Raw genomic sequence first — 19,305 nt, 5'->3', positions numbered from 1 at the left:
GCTTTCCTTCAAAATTTGTTGTGTTTTTTTTTAATTGAAAAGCTAAAATTAGTCTGCCAAAACCTGAGTATGGTTTGGGGTTTCAGAAGTGTGAGGCCAAATATTTGCTGCTTGCTGTGTTTGATTGTTTAAAGAAACAATAAAAAAAATCTGTTTAAAAAAATCCCAAACCACCTCAGCTTGTGACCAAATGCCTGAGCCCATGCAATCAGAGATTTTTCCAGGTTTCTGATACTCTGCTGGCTTCCTTGACTCATATCTGTGTCCATAACTTCGGGTTCATTTAGGTTAGAACATAAGAACAGCCATACTGGGTCAAACCAAAGGTCCATCCAGCCCAGTATCCTGTCTACCGACAATGGACAATGCCAAGTTCCCCAGAAGGAGTAAACCTAACAGGTAACGATCAAGTGATCTCTCTCCTACCATCCATCTCCACCCTCTGACAAACAGAAGCTAGGGACACCATTCCTTACCCATCCTGGCTAATAGCCATTAATGGACTTAACCTCAATGCATTATCTGTTTCCTAGAGACTGGCTCCATGGGATCCCTCACAAACTGGAGACGGTTACTGTGGGTTTGTCTTTAGTATAGCTTATGTGTACATACTCCACAAACTGAGCATTTGAGCTTGTTCCAGAATCTGGGGTGAGCCTATGTTGTGAAAACTGAAATGCTCAAAATAGCACATGCATGTGAATGGACACAGGGTGCTAATATTAAATTAACCCAGGGGTTCTCAAACTGGGGGTCAGGACCCCTCAGGGGATCACGAGGTTATTACTGGGGGTCGCTAGCTGTCAGCCTCCACCTCAAACTCTGCTTTGCCTCCAGCATTTATAATAGTGTTAAATATATAAAAAAGTGTGTTTAATTTCTAAGGTGGGAGTCCACACTCAGCAGTTTGCTACGTGAAAGGGGTCACTAGTATAAAAGTCTGAGAACCACTGAATTAACCCCTCTGGAGTCTCAAGGAATGTAGGGGAGGGGCAGTCTCCCTTGGTAAGGTTGGGAAGGAGGTAGGTGGTGTACGATATTGCTCTTCTCATGTGATTTCTCCCCCAGTGGTTAATTTTAAATGAAGCTACCCTCCCCTGACATGAATCTCACTATGACACTGAAATTAAATATAGACTATAATTTGGCATTTGAGAAGTGACAGGGATGGTAGCCCTAATGGAAAAGCTAACAGCTTGGCTCTTCTGTAAGCCTCAAACTGCTGAATGAGCTTTAGGGCAGGGAAGGCTGTGCCTCCTAAACAGCCTGGCCCTGCCCCCATCCGACCCCCCCCCCCAACTTCCTGCTCCCTGACTGCCCACCCCCCCTCAGAATCCCCGACCCGTCCTGCTCCTTGCCCCCTCACTGTCCCCCAGAGACCTCCCCCAACCACTACCCTGGGACCTGTCCCCTGACTGCCCCAACCCCTATCCACACCCCCGCTGAGTCCTGACAGACCCCTGAATGCCCACTATCCAACCCTCCCATTCCCTGTCCCCTGACCGCCCCCCCACCTCTGCCTCCTCCCTGTCCCCGGGACTCCCTGCCCCTTATCCAACCCCCCCAGCCCCTTACCCCTGGCTCCCCCCTCCCCTGGAGCCTCAGTGCATCCAGGAGCTTCGCTTGACAGCGGCATAGCGTAGCTCCGGCGGGGCCTGAGCTCCGCCCCGCTCACAGCCACGTGGTCAGAAGGCGGGGCTGCGAGCTCCACACTGAGTGGAGGGAGTTGAGCTCAGCCTGGAGCTTGCAGCCCCGCCCCCTGACCACGCAGCTCGGAGCAGAGCAGAGCTCAGGGGCCCCGCCGGAGCCACACTGCGCTGCTGTCCAGGGATGCTGCTGGATGTGCTGAGGCTCCGGGAAAGGGGCGGAGATGGAGTCGGGCTGGGGCGGGAGCTTCGGCCATTCTCGTGGGGGCCCCTGCGGAGCCCGGGGCCTGGGGCAAATTGCCCTGCTTGCCCCCCTCCTCTGGGCAGCCCTGCCCAAACTTGAATGGTTAGTCATTGGTGCTTGTGATGATCTCTGCTGGGCAGATCAATAAATGGACTTGCTTTGGCAGACAATGCCACATCTCCCTGTTCTGATAGTTCGGTAATAACTATCTCACAGATCTTTCCTCTATGTTAGACACATTTTTTTACTTCATTTGTGCACAGTTCAATGGGATTTCTGTGTGGCTCGGGATTCCTTGGATTTGTTCTAGCCCAGGAGTTGTCTGATGCTCCCACAAGGTGGAACAAATGCTATTAGGTGTCTCAGGGATCTCTTCCCTTCCCATTTGTGATTATGTGAGTCTCCTCCCCTCCACGTGCAACTGGGCAACATTCTTGTGGCATCTTCAGCCACTGCTTCCATGGAAAGGTAATATTGGAAAGGTATCTGATGTATTTTTAGGGTGTAATGGAGTTTAGCAGTTGGAAACAAGAAGTAGAGCTGACACTACATGACCAGCCGACATTACATGGGCAGTCAATGCATACTTTATGGACCACAGACCACAGCTGGAAAATGGCTCTACAAGGTTGTATTTAAGGAGAAGGGAAAGATTCTAGAGCCTTCGTATTCTATTTATATCGGATTGACTGCATGTGATGGGAATTCTATGATTATTATTGTGAAAGTAAAAAACCTAGTCCATATTTACTCCAGAATCTGCTGACCTGAATGGCACTGCTGTTTCAGCATTCACTAAGAGTGGATAGAGGTGGCAGAAATGGGTTTTAAGTATTTATACTATCTATCTATCTTTCACTGATCTCTTCGCCAGTTTAATCTCAACACCTGGAATGTTGTGTTGTAACTTTTTTTGTCTTAGAGTGACCTGTCCTGGAAATCTTAACAATCCTTCTCATTTTGCAAAATTATATAAACTTGTAAGACTTGGAGCTGGGATTTTTAAAACAGCCTAAGGGAATTAAGCACCCAAATCCCACTGAATTTCAGTGGTATTTGGACAACTAACTCCTTTAGGATCCTTTGAAAATTGCAGCCTGCATATATCAAATTATAACAGATACTCTTCCTAGAAATACCTTACTCAGTCAGCAATCTGTGTTTCTCCTCAGGTTTTTGCATTATAAAGAGACATGGGCAATTTCAAAGGTCATGCTCTGCCTGGGAGTTTTTTCCTTCTCTTTGGCTTGTGGTGGTCAGTGAAGTACCCACTAAAATATGTCTGTCGAAAGAACAAGAATGCTTGTTACCTTGGTTCCAGGGCAGGATTTCAGCGTCTGGAATTTATTGAGGGGATCATCAAAGCAGTATTTGCCCTGATTGGTAAGTAAGACTCTGATTTTAAAGAGACAGAATAAAAAGATGAGGGCCACACTAGTTAATATTTTTATCTTTTACAGTTATCTATTTACTGTCAGTTTTATTATAGAGCTGGTCGTTGTTTTTTAAAAAAAAACTAAAGCCCATGAATTAATGTCATAATAACAGTGAGAGTGATTAACCATTAGAACAAACTACCAAGGGAAGTGGTGGATTCTCCACTTCTTGATGTCTTCAGATCAAGACTGGAGGCCTTTCTAGAAAATATGCTTTAGCCAAACACAAGTTATTGGGCTCATACAGGGGTAACCGGGTGAAATGTAATGAACTGTGGAAGACATATATACCTAGACTAGATGATCTAATGGTCCCTTCTAGCCCTATAGTTCATGAGTAATTGGAGTCACATTCAGTCATTCCATAGTTAAACTTGTAACTTGTTAAACTTGTTTCCCGTTTAAAGCTGAATTTTGAAGCCCCTTTAAGATCTGCACACTCTCACACATATCAGTTTGCCAGTTCAGGGGTTGGGATAGAGGTTGTGGTCCAAAGGTGTGGTTATTGACCTGGGGCTCTCATATGCAAACAGGCAACTGCAGGCAGGGTGGGCAGTGCTTGCCCTTTTTGAATGTACAGTACTATGTTATGATTTCTGCCCATTGCTGTAAATGGGTTTTGAGTGCAGCTCCGTGAGCGCTTCCCAGCTTTCAGATGTCACCGACTTCCACTGAATTATTAATATAACATGTGCATGTAGAATGCTGTCTGTCTGGTGAAATTCGGAAGTGAAAATATCTACCCTTTTTTAAAAGAACCAAACCTTTTGAGCAGCACAAGCACTACCTGAGATTGCCACTTCTCATTCTGTTATGGGATCGCTTAGAAACAAAGCAAAATGAAAGCCAGACTGATGGCTTAGTGGACTAAGCGGCTGATTTGAAACCTTTGCCTCGTTCAAATCACAGCACAGTCTAATTTAGCAGTTTTCCTTTAGGAAGCAGGTAAATTGAGTATTTGGGAGCTCACTGTGTGTGGTCTCAAGACTTAGATATTGAAATGGGGCCACAATGTTACATTTAGCTATTTGCTTTGTGGGGATAATAAAGATTCCATGGTATTTCTAATAAGTCATGGGCTTTGTCCTCTTTAGCTCTGTCACAGTCTCCTTCCTGCTTGTCCCCACACCACTGACCTCCAGTTGGCTACTGACCTCCACCCCAGAGATGGCTGCACTTCAGTGATTCTGTATATGTACAATTATATATTATCTTCTTACAGAAAAATTCTCTTCTGATCCACCGTGAGATCTGTAGAGCTGATACTATGTTGGAATGCAAAATACTAAATCAGTCCTTTCTTTTTTGCTGCAGCAATGTATTGTTTTAGTGTATTTTAACTTATCCCTCAATCCAAAGTGTGGACAGGAAAGACTGAGGGAGAAGGAATGAAAGCTCCAGTGTTAGAGTATATGGATGTGCATGGCACTGAAACAAATTTGGAAAAAATCTGCATTTGCTCTTTAATATAACAACTTGTATCCTGTAGGGGGATAGTGGGATCCATTATGCTACAAATAATCTTCAGTTTAAAATATATATTTACATGTATAGAGTGTCTCAACACAAAGTGCTTCACAAATTACTGTGTGCACTCAAAATACCACTCAAATGTAGCCTTCACTGGGATGGAGGGTTGTAGCTACATAACTGTTTTCAGGAGGAGGGGTGTCCAAAAAAGCAGCTTTTTCTTTTTTTTTTTTTTTTAGCAAAAAGTCCCATTGGAGCTTTAATTTCCATGCACAGCAGAGAGGTACTGCTGCCTTTAAGGCATCATAGGAAAGATACCCAGGAAATCAACTAATTGCCATACCAATGTATGTACTGCAGAGGGGTGAAAGACTAAGGTGTCCCTGCTGGGACTTGAATTTGTGGTTCTAATCTAAGGCCATGTCTACATCTAAAATTTTGCAGCGCTGGTTGTTACAGCTGTATTAGTACAGCTGTATAGGGCCAGCGCTGCAGAGTGGCCACACTTACAGCAACCAGCGCTGCAAGTGGTGTTAGATGTGGCCACACTGCAGCGCTGTTGGGCGGCTTCAAGGGGGGTTCCGGGAACGCGAGAGCAAACCGGGAAAGGAGACCAGCTTCGCCGCGGTTTGCTCTCGCGTTCCCGGAGCCACCCAGCAAACCGCAGGGAAGGAGACCTGCTTGCTCGGGGTTCCGGGAACGAGAGAGCAAACCGGGAAAGGAGACCAACTTCGCCACGGTTTGCTCTCGCGTTCCCGGAGCCACCCAGCAAACCGCAGGGAAGGAGACCTGCTTGCTCGGGGTTCCGGGAACGAGAGAGCAAACCGGGAAAGGAGACCAGCTTCGCCGCGGTTTGCTCTCGCGTTCCCGGAGCCACCCAGCAAACCGCAGGGAAGGAGACCTGCTTGCTCGGGGTTCCGGGAACGAGAGAGCAAACCGGGAAAGGAGACCAGCTTGATTACCAGAGGCTTCCTCCTTCCACGGAGGTCAAGAAAAGCGCTGGTAAGTGTCTACATTGGATTACCAGCGCTGGATCACCAGCGCTGGATCCTCTACACCCGAGACAAAACGGGAGTACGGCCAGCGCTGCAAACAGGGAGTTGCAGCGCTGGTGATGCCCTGCAGATGTGTACACCTTCAAAGTTGCAGCGCTGTAACTCCCTCACCAGCGCTGCAACTTTCTGATGTAGACAAGCCCTAAGGAATCAAGAGATGTTAAACTCATTCTTAAGCCACTGTACATCCAGAGAAAAAGATTGTTAAAGATTTAGTCAGATGATCACAGACAATAGTAAATGTTTGATTAGAAAGCAGCATAAAGGGGTGATCTGCACTGTTAATGACTGCATGATGCCAGGACAATAGCACAACTGGCTTGCTGCTGCTGAGTAAAGTACTGTCTTTACTGAATCGCTAATGACTTAAAATTTGTCTGTACCCTAATTAAGCTCCAGGATAGCCACCAATGCTTCCCCTGTTATTTCATCTGCAGGTATGATAGCTGAGCAGTTTGTTCCTGATGGACCACATCTGAAGTTGTATAATTATGAGGAAAAACACTGGGATCACTTGATGAACTGGCAGCATGCCACCATGTATCTCTTCTACGGCATCTCAGGGCTGGTTGACGTTGTGGCTCATGGCACCAATGCATTGCCAGTGGCCTTGGATAGGATGATGCTTTCGTTAGCAGTTTTCATCGAAGGTGAGTTTACTTGTGTGTACGGAACCTGGAGGAAAATGAGGAGCCAATCAACTAAATATATTATTATTTATTATTGTTAAAGTAGCAATTATTTGGACTGAAACTGAAGCCTAAGAGAGTTAAATCGCCAAATTTCAATAGGAGTTGGGCACTTAACTCCCTTAAGCTCCTTTGAAAAATCTCAGCCTTGATCCGCCTAGATTTTAACTAAGTGTAGGGAAAACAAAATGAGTGTATTATAGCATCACCTTTGTTCTGCTTTAGAGACAGTTTAGTAATATTTTATGTTAATCCCATTTTTCATTAAGGATTATAGGGCAAATCCCCTCCCTGTTTCACAATCAGAGTAGTGGGCTGGGCTTTGGGGAGAGTCACAGGGGAAATGTGAGGAATCAACACCCTTTTCCTGCTGTCCTCCAAACTGGCTGTGGGGCAACAACTGAGCTACTTTATGGAGCTGCACCCACCTCAGTGTTATATGGTGATCAGCCTCTATAACTATAACCCGACTATAAAAGCATGTATGTATGTGTGTACAATGACATGTCTCCTCCCTCCCTCCTTTTGTGTCTGCTTCCATATTATAGTACAAAGGGGCCAAACCCAATTGGAGCCTCTGGGCGCTACCATAATATAAATATTACCTTTGTGCATTTCTAAGCTTAACTCACTATGGAATAAACATTTTAAAGGGCACTTGATACAGAGGGAACAGTTCACAGTTTCTAGTGGGAGATGAGGGGACCTGTTGGGTGTCAAAACAAATGCCTGGTATTGTACTGTTCTTTCTTAAAAGATTGATCAGTTCCTATGTTGTCACAGGTTTTCTCTTTTATTACCACATACATGGGCGAGATATGCTGGATTTTCATGTTCATCAGTTACTTTTAGTGGCTATCTTTGGAGCAGCTTTGTGCATATTGCTGGAAGTCTTCTTCCGCGGCAGCATTGTCCTTGAGATGCTCCGGACGAGTCTCTGCATTCTGCAAGGTAGCTGGCTCTGGCAGGTGAGTCAGTGTTTCCAGCTATTAGGAGTCCCTCCTTTGATTGTAATACTTGTTTTATCCCTTTGCTGCTTCTCCATTGGCATGCTGGTACTTCAGATGTGACCTACTATGCATTTACACAGTGCCTTTTACACACAGAGCTCAAAGTACTCATAAATAGCGACTAATCCTGAATTTCCCTGCGAGGATACAGAAGTGCCTAATACACATTTTTACAGATTGGGAAGCCATTTTACCAGTACATCTGTTTTCCCAAGGCCAGATATTGACTCAATGAGTGAACTAAGAATAGAACCCAGGAATTCAGATTCAGTCTTTTGCTGTAATGACTAAACATTCCCAACCCTGGAAAATACTGTATGAACTACGTAAACCAACAGTTACTTAGTGGCGCTACATAAATGCAGTGTTTTTTACAGATAAAGCAAGTCCACAATTCAGAAAATCTGCAGGAAAATTAATAAGTAAATGCTCATCAAAGTGCAGTCATGGTAGAAGATGGAGGAAAGGCCATGTGAACAATTCATTGGCATTGCTGTAAAGAAGAAGGAAAGGGAGGAGTATCTTGAATATGTTGGATTGGTCCCATTTCTCTTTTTCCTAAAAAACATCTCAAGTGGTCAGTCTATATTCTGATTCATCACTCCAAGCACAGCTTGCTAGTTTCAAAGCTTTGGAAGTGGAACAAGTAAAACAAGTGCCCCAAACTTTAATCCTTCAGCAATATGGGCACTAGCATCAGTCACGAGCATTACCTCATATAAGTCTAATAGACATTCCTATCACCATTTTGTCATTCCATACACTTAGTTGGTGTTTAGCAGACATACACCAATTAATTTGCTACTCTCAGGACAGTGTACTCATGAGACAAATGATGGTAAATACTCATTGTATAAATCACTGCTGTCTAATAACAGAAGTAGGAATATCAGCAATCTTATGCTGGAGAACTGTGGTTGCTATAGTAACTTCTTTCCCTTATGTCTAGACTGGCTCCTCGCCCCTCCCCCCTCCTTTTTTTAACATGTTGGCCAGACATGGTGAATGAAAATGTGTGGGGCTCTTTAGAAGAACTAGACATTTAGCACCAAGTCAAATATTTAAACACTTGCACTAGCAAAAAAAGAAACTTTTCCATAATTGAGCTCAAGAAAAATGTCCAGCGTCTCAGAACTCACTGCTATATTTTGTTGTTCCGTGAGTTTTCTCTCTGGACTAAAAAGTTTTACAACAGAATAGTTAGACATAGTCATTGAGTTTTCCTTGTCTATCTTGTCCTCATTAAGACAGCTAACTGATTACAATACAAGGAATTAAATAGAAAAACAGAAGTGCTCTCAGATACAAGGGTGGCTTTTTTGACACTGCATGACAGACTTCAATTCTATGTGTGGATTGAATACCACATACTGGCTGCAGAGTGGCAAATTTGTAAAAGATGAGTAGCTTTCCTTTTGTATTGCCAATGCCCTGATTAATCAGATTCTCTGCATGTGAAGCAAAATAGTCAGTCCACCTCAAATGTTCTCAGCCAGTTGAGAACTGATGCTAGAGGGGACTAGATAGCCTAAGGAACCAGTACTGTTCAAGTGAAACCCTGGTCAAAAGTAACAGTTGCTAGCATCTGATTGCTGTTTGATGGCTTATGTGAAAATAGTTTGATCTCTTCTAGCTCCTAATAGACTGGTGTCCATGTCTCAAAAAGTCACCATCATAAGGGGCACTAGCTTGGATAAGTGTGTTAAATTTTTGTAATATTTTGGAAAGAAAGCTCACTCGCTGTCTGTGGAATACATACAGTTCTTATTAGTCTTTACTGATTTAATAAAAAGTGACACTGAAATTGTGCAAAGATGTAAGTTAAAGTCCCCTCTCTTGAAATGAATAAGTAATTAAAATCCAACCATTATTGTTTGCAATCTAACCTGATTATTGCCCCCATCCTGCAACAGAATCTTATTAATAATCAGGCTTTTGGAGAAGGGGGAATGCAATAAGGGCTAGTATTTGTGGGTAGGTGCGTAAAAATAGGAGATACACCTATCTCCTAGAACTGAAGGGACCTTGAGTCCAGCCCCCTGCCTTCACTAGCAGGACCAAGTACTGATTTTGCCCCAGATCCCTAAATGGCCCCTCAAGGGCTGAACTCAGAACCCTGTATTTAGGGGGCTAATGCTCAAACCACTGAACCATCCCTCCCCCCTAATCTTTGACTTTGACAGTTTTCTGACTGGTAGTGTTTCCCACTTTCAGAGCACAGAAGGAGAGCCGCTACTCAGTCCTCTTGTACCACACAAACCTGACTCTCACAGGATCAGTTGGGCTGGTGCAGAGTTCCCCTTCATGGGAGATAATACAGGGCTCTCTGGAATTGGCCCTGTATCTTTGATGGGATATATTCGTCTTTCAGCACTACAGTGCAGTTTTAGAATGAATCTAATTTAAGTATGTTGCTGTAAAATTGTTTTGTTTTAATGTTCTTAGATGTAATCTTCAATACACTTAAAAAAACAATCTGCAAACATTTGCCGTGTGACCTATGCCCGACATGTAATGCGTGGTATGGCTCAGAACAAATGTCAAATGAATGTTATTAAATACATTTAATTTAATTACAGATTGGTTTTGTACTTTATCCTCCAAATGGCAGACTGGAATGGAACCAAATGGATCACAATAATATGATGTTCTTGACAATGTGCTATTGCTGGCATTATGCCTTTGCTTTTCTCATACTTGCAGTGAATTACACTATTGTTAGCTGGTAAGTTAACTATGGAACTAAAACTTTGGAGAACCATGTGTCAGTTGTGCCGTGAGTGTAGGACTTTAAGCTCATGGGATAAAGTTGTCCCCCACACCCCCAAGATAAAATAAAGATAGGCTTTGCTTATTCATGGCCATTACATTACTGATCATTCCAGCGAAAGGGAAAATAAGTACTTTGTGAACAGAATGGTATTGCACCATTGTTGACTGGCATCTCATGTAAATTGAGCTACTTTTGACATTGTTTGGAATTGTATTACAAAAATCAGAGCTGGAAAATACCTTCTAGAACAGTGGTTCTTAAGCTTTCAAGACTAATGTACCCCTTTCAGGAGTCTGATTTGTCTTTGACATCCCAGTTTCACCTCCGCTTAAAAACTACTTGCTTAAAAAATCATAAAAGTACAAATGTGTCACAGCACACTATTGCTGAAAAACTGCTTACTTTCTCATTCTGTCTGTATGAAATTTTAGTTTGTATTGACTTTGCTTGTGTTTTTTCTGTAGCCTGTTGTAAAACTAGGCAAATATGTAGATGAGTTGATGTACCCCCTGGAAGACCTCTGCGAACCCCCAGGGGTATTGTTGAGAACCACCGTTCTAGATCACTAAGAATCAAGATGGTGCAGTCCCTACAGCACAGAGACAGATAGTGCTTGTCTGTGCCCGTTTTAAATGGCTCAAGACAGGTGGCTATTACCACTTCATTCGGAGGCTATTGCACAGACCAAACAGATTTTATCATTAATATTTTCCCCTGACTAAATTTTCTTTTGGCCAGTTTTATCCCATTATTCCTAACTATAGCCATGTGCCTGGTCTCACAGTGTTTAATCTGACAAAACCCCCACTGAAGTCCTGATTTTCTGTGGAATGGTATATTGGAGGAATCAGGTTTGATCACTGTGACAGCAATGTCTTGTCCATCTACCTGTTGTATCATCTTCCTTGGTGTTTATACCCTTTTCCATTCTTGTAGGCAGTTATATCCCTGCTTGGTCATCTTTGGCCATATTTAGTTCTTCCAGTTTTTCCTCATAAATCAGTTATTCTCATAGACTCATAGACTCTAGGACTGGAAGGGACCTCGAGAGGTCATCGAGTCCAGTCCCCTGCCCTCCTGGCAGGACCAAATACTGTCTAGACCATCCCTAAAAGACATTTATCTAACCTACTCTTAAATATCTCCAGAGATGGAGATTCCATAACTTCCCTAGGCAATCTATTCCAGTGTTTAACTACCCTGACAGTTAGGAACTTTTTCCTAATGTCCAACCTAAATCTCCCTTGCTGCAGTTTAAGCCCATTGCTTCTTGTTCTATCATTGGAGGCTAAGGTGAACAAGTTTTCTCCCTCCACCTGATGACACCCTTTTAGATACCTGAAAACTGCTATCATGTCCCCTCTCAGTCTTCTCTTTTCCAAACTAAACAAACCCAATTCCTTCAGCCTTCCTTCACAGGTCATATTCTCAAGACCTTTAATCATTCTTGTTGCTCTTCTCTGGACCCTCTCCAATTTCTCCACATCTTTCTTGAAATGCGGTGCCCAGAACTGGACACAATACTCCAGTTGAGGCCTAACCAGCGCAGAGTAAAGCGGAAGAATGACTTCTCGTGTCTTGTTTACAACACACCTGTTAATGCATCCCAGAATCACGTTTGCTTTTTTTGCAACAGTATCACACTGTTGACTCATATTAAGCTTGTGGTCCACTATGACCCCTAGATCGCTTTCTGCCATACTCCTTCCTAGACAGTCTCTTCCCGTTCTGTATGTGTGAAACTGATTGTTCCTTCCTAAGTGGAGCACTTTGCATTTATCTTTATTGAACTTCATCCTGTTTACCTCAGACCATTTCTCCAATTTGTCCAGATCATTTTGAATTTTGACCCTGTCCTCCAAAGCAGTTGCAATCCCTCCCAGTTTGGTATCGTCCGCAAACTTAATAAGCGTACTTTCTATGCCAACATCTAAATCGTTGATGAAGATATTGAACAGAGCCGGTCCCAAAACAGACCCCTGCGGAACCCCACTTGTTATACCTTTCCAGCAGGATTGGGAGCCATTAACAACTACTCTCTGAGTATGGTTATCCAGCCAGTTATGCACCCACCTTATAGTAGCCCCATCTAAATTGTACTTTCCTAGTTTATCTAAAAGAATATCATGTGAGACCGTATCAAATGCCTTACTAAAGTCTAGGTATATCACATCCATCGCTTCTCCCTTATCCACAAGGCTCGTTATCCTATCAAAGAATGCTATCAGATTAGTTTGACACGATTTGTTCTTTACTAATCCATGCTGGCTATTCCCTATCACCTTACCACCTTCCAAGTGTTTGCAGATGATTTCTTTAATTACTTGCTCCATTATCTTCCCTGGCACAGAAGTTAAACTAACTGGTCTGTAGTTTCCTGGGTTGTTTTTATTTCCCTTTTTATAGATGGGCACTATATTTGCCCTTTTCCAGTCTTCTGGAATCTCCCCCGTCTCCCATGATTTCCCAAAGATAATAGCTAGAGGCTCAGATACCTCCTCTATTAACTCCTTGAGTATTCTAGGATGCATTTCATCAGGCCCTGGTGACTTGCAGGCATCTAACTTTTCTAAGTGATTTTTTACTTGCTCTTTTTTTATTTTATCTTCTAAACCTACCCTCTTCCCGTAAGCATTCACTGTATTAGACATTCCTTCAGACTTCTCAGTGAAGACCGAAACAAATAAATCATTAAGCATCTCTGCCATTTCCAAGTCTCCCGTTACTGTTTCCCCCTCCTCACTGAGCAGTGGGCCTACCCTGTCCTTGGTCTTCCTCTTGCTTCTAATGTATTGATAAAAAGTCTTCTTGTTTCCCTTTATTCCCATAGCTAGTTTGAGCTCATTTTGTGCCTTTGCCTTTCTAATCTTGCCTCTGCATTCCTGTGTTGTTTGCCTATATTCGTCCTTTGTAATCTGACCTAGTTTCCATTTTTTATATGACGCCTTTTTATTTTGTAGGTCACGCAAGATCTCGTGGTTAAGCCATGGTGGTCTTTTGCCACATTTTCTATCTTTCCTAACCATCGGAATAGCTTGCTTTTGGGCCCTTAATAGTGTCCCTTTGAAAAACTGCCAACTCTACTCAGTTGTTTTTCCCCTCAGTCTTGATTCCCATGGGACCTTACCTATCAGCTCCCTGAGCTTACCAAAATCCACCTTCCTGAAATCCATTGTCTCTATTTTGCTGTACTCCCTTCTACCCTTCCTTAGAATTGCAAACTCTATGATTTCATGATCACTTTCACCCAAGCTTCCTTCTACTTTCAAATTCTCAACGAGTTCCTCCCTATTTGTTAAAATCAAGTCTAGAACAGCTTTCCTCCTAGTAGCTTTTTCAATTTTCTGAAATAAAAAGTTGTCTGCAGTGCAGTCCAGGAACTTATTGGATAGTCTGTGCCCCGCGGTGTTATTTTCCCAACATATGTCTGGATAGTTGAAGTCCCCCATCACCACCAAATCTTGGGCTTTGGATGATTTTGTTAGTTGTTTGAAAAAAGCCTCATTCACCTCTTCCACCTGATTAGGTGGCCTCTAGTAGACTCCCAGCACGACATCACCTGCGTTTTTTACCCCTTTTAGCCTAACCCAGAGACTCTCAACACTTCCATCTCCTATGTCCATCTCCACCTCAGTCCAAGTGTGTACATTTTTAATATATAAGGCAACACCTCCTCCCTTTTTCCCCTGTCTATCCTTCCTGAACAAACTATACCCATCCACACCAACATTCCAGTCGTGTGTATTATCCCACCAAGTTTCAGTAATGCCAACAATGTCATAATTGTATTTATTTATTAGCACTTCCAGTTCTTTCTGCTTATTACCCATACTTCTTGCATTTGTATATAGGCATCTAAGATACTGGTTTGATCCTGCCTCCCAACTTTGCCCTGACCCTCCTTTCTCTCTGCCATTATAGCCCATGCTCCCTCCTGTTTCCGACCCATCTCCCAGGTCTTGTTCCCCACTTACCTGTGGGGTTTGCTCACCTGTCCCCGTCGAACCTAGTTTAAAGCCCTCCTTACTAGGTTAGGCAGTCTGTGTGCAAATAAGGCCTTTCCCCTCCTCGAAAGGTGAACGCCATCTCCGCCTAGCAGTCCTTCCTCGAATAGCATCCCGTGGTCGAGGAAGCCAAAGCCCTCCTGGCGACACCATCTTCGCAGCCAGGCATTCACCTCCACGATGCATCTGTCTCTGCCCGGGCCCCTACCTTCGACAGGGAGAATCGAAGAGAATGCCACCTGCGCTCCAAACTCCTTAACCCATACTCCCAGAGCCCTGTAGTCACTCTTGATCAGCTCAGTGTCACACCTCACAGTATCATTTGTGCCCACATGGATGAGTAGCCTGGGGTAGTAGTCAGAAGGCCGGATAATCCTCGACAATGCCTCTGTAACATCTCGGATACGGGCCCCTGGCAGGCAGCATACCTCCCGGGATGAACGGTCAGGGCGACAGATGGGTGTCTCCGTCCCCCTCAGCAGAGAGTCTCCAACCACCACTACCCTACGTTTCTTACTATCAGTGGTGGCAGCAGACCTCCCAGCCTTAGGGGTACGAGGCTTCCCCTCCTTAACTGTTGGGGGCGATTCCTTCTCTCCTGTATCAAGAAGAGCATAACGGTTATCTATTACCACAGCAGGAGGGTTCGCAGCAGGGGTGGAGCACTGTCTGCTGCCAGAAGTAACCAGCTGCCAGTGTCCACCCTGAGCCATCTCCTCCTCCACTGGTGTGTCAGTAGTCCTGTGAACTGGGACAGCTACGTCAGCTGTCTCCACATGGATACTGTCCAGGAATTGCTCATGGATACGGATGTTCTTCAGCCTAGCCACCTCCTCCTGTAGCTCTCCCACCTGCTGCGTGAGAGATTCCACCAGTAGGCACCTTTCACATTGGATGCCACCCCCAGCCTGGATATCAGTAAGTGGAAATTGCAAGTTACAGTCTTTGCAAACCCACACCAGAATCTGGGTAAAAGCATCCATGCTTCGGTGCTCTGTCTGGCTACAGGCGCAGGTGGAGGAGACAGAAGCAGTGCTGCCACAGGTGTTGCGGGTCCTCCTAATCATTGTAAGCCTCTCTGTGTCAAACTCTCTCAAATTCCCGTCTGCAGCTCCCTGTCCGCTCTGCTCTGCTTTAAACAGAAAGGTTTTGGATGTGGCTTGGTTTATAGGTTCAAGGGGACCAATGGGTCACAGATGAGACCGACAAGGGACCCCCACTCCCTTCCTACTCCCTTTCCAAACTCCCTTGCGAAACTCCCTGTTAGCAGCTCCTGGTCGCTAAGCTCCCTGGTCGCTTGTGCGTAGCTTTATAAAGCCCTGGCCTGAGTGAATGCCCCGCCCACTGGTTAAGGCTTAGCCAATTACCAGAGGCTTCTAGCTTTCAAACCTTCCTTGGTAGCTCAGCCTCCAACTGCCAGCTACAGCACACGGTCCTTCAAACAAACAAACCACCACAACAACCAAACAGACTGACAAACACAAGCTCAGCACACAGCAAGTAACCCCCAAACACAAACACACACACTGCAGACAGTCACTTACCCCACAGATTCTGTATTTGCTCCTCCTTCACCTGGAGAACTCCCTTGCGAAACTCCCTGTTAGCAGCTCCTGTTCGCTAAGCGAACAGCTCTGGCTCCTTGATAATAAAAATGATTAACTTTGTGTCCCCTGTAACAATAACCAGATCAGCATATGACTTGTAGTTTAGTTTAGAATGTAAAATTACATGGCAAACCTCTTCTTTTCTTTCTCCCCGGTGTCTCCAGGGTAGTTCGTTCAAAGATTAAACAGGCCCAGTCTTTGGAGATGGGATTACTGAAGACATCCGAACGAGATCACGAATCAGAAGATGAAATCTAGTTTTGTATAAATTCTGTTTTACCACTTTGTCTTCTTTACCATTAAGATAATTTTTACCTCATTTCTAGACTAGTTTACCATCTTGTTTGTTCTTCATATAACTCGCTATGCAAGTGTCATCCATAAAGTACTGTATACTGCTACATAATTAGATTCTTATTTGCAGAGTGTAGGCCTTATATTAATGTGGTGTTTCCATTAGTACATTGTTCATCACATGCTTTAGTGGAAAAATATTTTCCTATTAGATGAACTTAGATTGGATGGGGTGACATTGTCAAGTAAAAATCAGTTCAGCCCGTTAATAGCCGAGCAACATGTTCTCCTCCTTCTGTTGGAGAAACTGGTACATTTCCATATATAAATATGTCAAAAAAGCTGAATTTGCTGAATTGCCAGGCATGTACATAAAATAACTGTACAGAACTTTAAAACAATGGAATAAGCACATTATTGATGGAGACCTACATCTGCATTGTCAAGAATATTTTTGCTTGTAGTTTCAAATGAAATTGCAAAAAACTGCAAATTGCAAACCAATGTAGCATTTATCTGCACGGTCTATCCTTTGTTCATTACCACATGTGCTCTACCAAACTTCTGCAAGAGATCAAGTTAGTGTAGAAATGACCACTGGGATTGCTCATCATGAGGGGAAGTTACTCATTGCAATGATTTGACATTCCTATCATCCTGCGCATTGACAAGCAGAACATTTACCCTACTTTACAGCCAAGGGCATTGGAACAATTTTTATAGTAGGGGTGCTGAAAGCCTTTGAACAAAACTGTAAACTCTGTATATGATGGAAACCATGTATGTGGTTGTTACTACTACTTCAAGCCAGGGGATGCTGCTGCAGCCCTAGCACCCTTAGTTCCACACCCATTTACAGCAAGTATAGCAACTTTCTATAGAGAGCCTGTTGTGTGTCAAACAGGGCAAGATCAGGTGTCTAAGTTAATTCTGTACCCTAAATTCAGCTCCTTTCCCATACTGTAATCTAGTGGGATTTCAGGAAGGCACTGGAGCAGTCACAAAACTGGATGCAGTGCACAAATCCACATGCTGTGCTCAGCAATGGCAGCATATGTACTTGGATGCAGTCTGCAGCTGAGGGACCTGCTCTGTTCTCTCTGCACTCTCTTGGAGGATATTGATCATTGTAGAATAGAAGGCTGTATGGACACACGCACACAGTGATCATTTTAAAATCAGCTCTGCAGGCTTCTTTGTGCATTTCTGAATGTATAGTAATTTGTAGTGTACAAATGGTTCTGTGAGGTGCCAGGTTTCAACTCTTGCTGCAGTAAGGATACATTCCAATATGAATGGTAGGATTAGGAAATGAATAATACATGGCAAAGAACTTTAGTGAGCCTTATTTCATGGAAGCATACTGCCCCCATGGGGTTCAATACTTGAAGTACATCTGTAACACAACTCATTCTTTAAAAAGCCTATAGTAGTAATAGGGCATGACTGGACATCTGCCATTCAGCAACAATTACTTCTGGGAGAATTCTGCACCAAAAAATTAAAAATTCTGTTCACAATATTTTAAAATTCTGCATATTTTATTTGTCAAAATAATGCAATATAATCACTCTGGTTCCAATTATTTTGGTAATTTATTTAAACTACAATATAATGGATAGAGAATGGGAGTAGGGAGCAAATCCCCTTGCCTAATAGTAATGTAGCTAGGTTTGACCCCTTATTTCAAATCAACATACGCAGCCATATGCTTAGTGTTACAACATAGGCAAGTGAGGGCAGGGGAATCAAACTCACAATTTATGTTGGCTACTGACCATCTCTAAAAGGACAGTAGCCAACCGTTCATAGAGCACATTGTGATAGGAAATTTTTTCAGTACAAACATTTAGACCAGTTCTAATCAGTAAAGCACCATCAGCATTTATAAGGCCATACTGTCTTTTACCTTGGGCACTCTGGCTATGTAAAGAAGCCTTAAAACTTTTACACTTGGTTTATACTCCTGGGGAAATTCACAAAGACAATGGGAACACTAAGGAGGTAGGCTGCTACATTCTGCTCTGCCTGCCCCATGCCTGCCTCCTCAGAAACACCCCAAAGCCCTGCCCCTCCATGCTGAATGTGCTGCAATAGCGAGTGAGAGGGACAGGGTGTCTCTCTCTCTCTCTCTCACACACGCATCCCCTCCTGGCAGTGATTTACATCTCTACTGGCTGCTCTGAGCGCCCAAACTGACCTGCCTGCACTGCTGGGGAGGGGCACATAACAGGTTTTGTGGCTTCCGTTTGCTTCCCTGCCAGAAGTCATTTTTCTGTGGAAAAGAAAAGAAATAGGCAGGGGACATGAATTCTGTGCACGCTCAGTGATGCAAAATTCTCCCAGGAGTAAACAATCCCTGTTATTGTAGATTCCACTGCCAGAGAAGTGAGTACAGTAGGAATTCTGAAGGCAATAGAACACAGCAGCCATCAACTGTAGGGTAGTTACTCTGTAAAAGGAGCCTCTTGCTTTCAGAATACATCCTTTTAAAATATTAATATTTATATATTATACTCATTGCATTTAAAAACAGGATGTTGCACAGTAACGTAATGTAAAAATTCCAGCCCACTGGGACTGAAACTAGAGACATACTTTTTTTTCTCTTAGTGCTCTCATGCTTTCATCATACATTCCAAGGGAAGATCCCGGTTCTGCAGTCCTTATGTAAGCAGTCACACTCACTGATGGAGGTGAGTAAAGGCAGCAGGATCTGGATCTAAATTTGTGTGCTTCATCTGAATTTATCCTTGTCCTTTCGATATAAAGCAGAAAAAAGTATAGCTTAAATAAAGCTAATTGCAGTAAGACTATCACTCTAAAAATATAAAACTATTATTTAAAGTATTTGTAGCTGTAAGGAAACCCAAGGATAAGGAGAAAAGCTCAGACCCTTTACCTATAGCTACTTTACCTTTAAATGCACACAAATACATTATAGGCTACATTTTTCAGGGAATCTTCCCTTTGGTTGGCAGTTCGTTAAAGGTTGGAGCTGGTCACTTTAGAATTTCTGGCTTTTCAGAGTTTTTCTGATCTAAGCTACATTTTAAAATCTTTAACTCTGAACAAAA

General features: G+C 43.4%; 1 protein-coding gene across 1 annotated transcript in view; it reads left to right on the top strand.

Annotated features, from left to right (window-relative positions):
• The window catches only part of TMEM45A (transmembrane protein 45A), a 35,644-nt gene extending 19,285 nt beyond the window's left edge, over positions 1-16,359 (top strand). Inside the window, exons 2-6 of the mRNA XM_030552583.1 lie at positions 3,063-3,273; positions 6,289-6,501; positions 7,324-7,508; positions 10,130-10,275; positions 16,099-16,359. Of these exons, the coding sequence (XP_030408443.1) occupies positions 3,084-3,273; positions 6,289-6,501; positions 7,324-7,508; positions 10,130-10,275; positions 16,099-16,192 (828 nt within the window). The 5' untranslated portion in view covers positions 3,063-3,083 and the 3' untranslated portion in view covers positions 16,193-16,359. The remainder of the gene's footprint in view (positions 1-3,062; positions 3,274-6,288; positions 6,502-7,323; positions 7,509-10,129; positions 10,276-16,098) is intronic.
• Positions 16,360-19,305: the final 2,946 nt, after the last annotated feature.

Source organism: Gopherus evgoodei, chromosome 1, assembly GCF_007399415.2.
Source record: "Gopherus evgoodei ecotype Sinaloan lineage chromosome 1, rGopEvg1_v1.p, whole genome shotgun sequence".
Classification (NCBI taxonomy): domain Eukaryota; kingdom Metazoa; phylum Chordata; order Testudines; family Testudinidae; genus Gopherus; species Gopherus evgoodei.
Note: the sequence above shows the minus strand (reverse complement) of the source record. Positions and strands in the feature narration are given on the sequence as shown.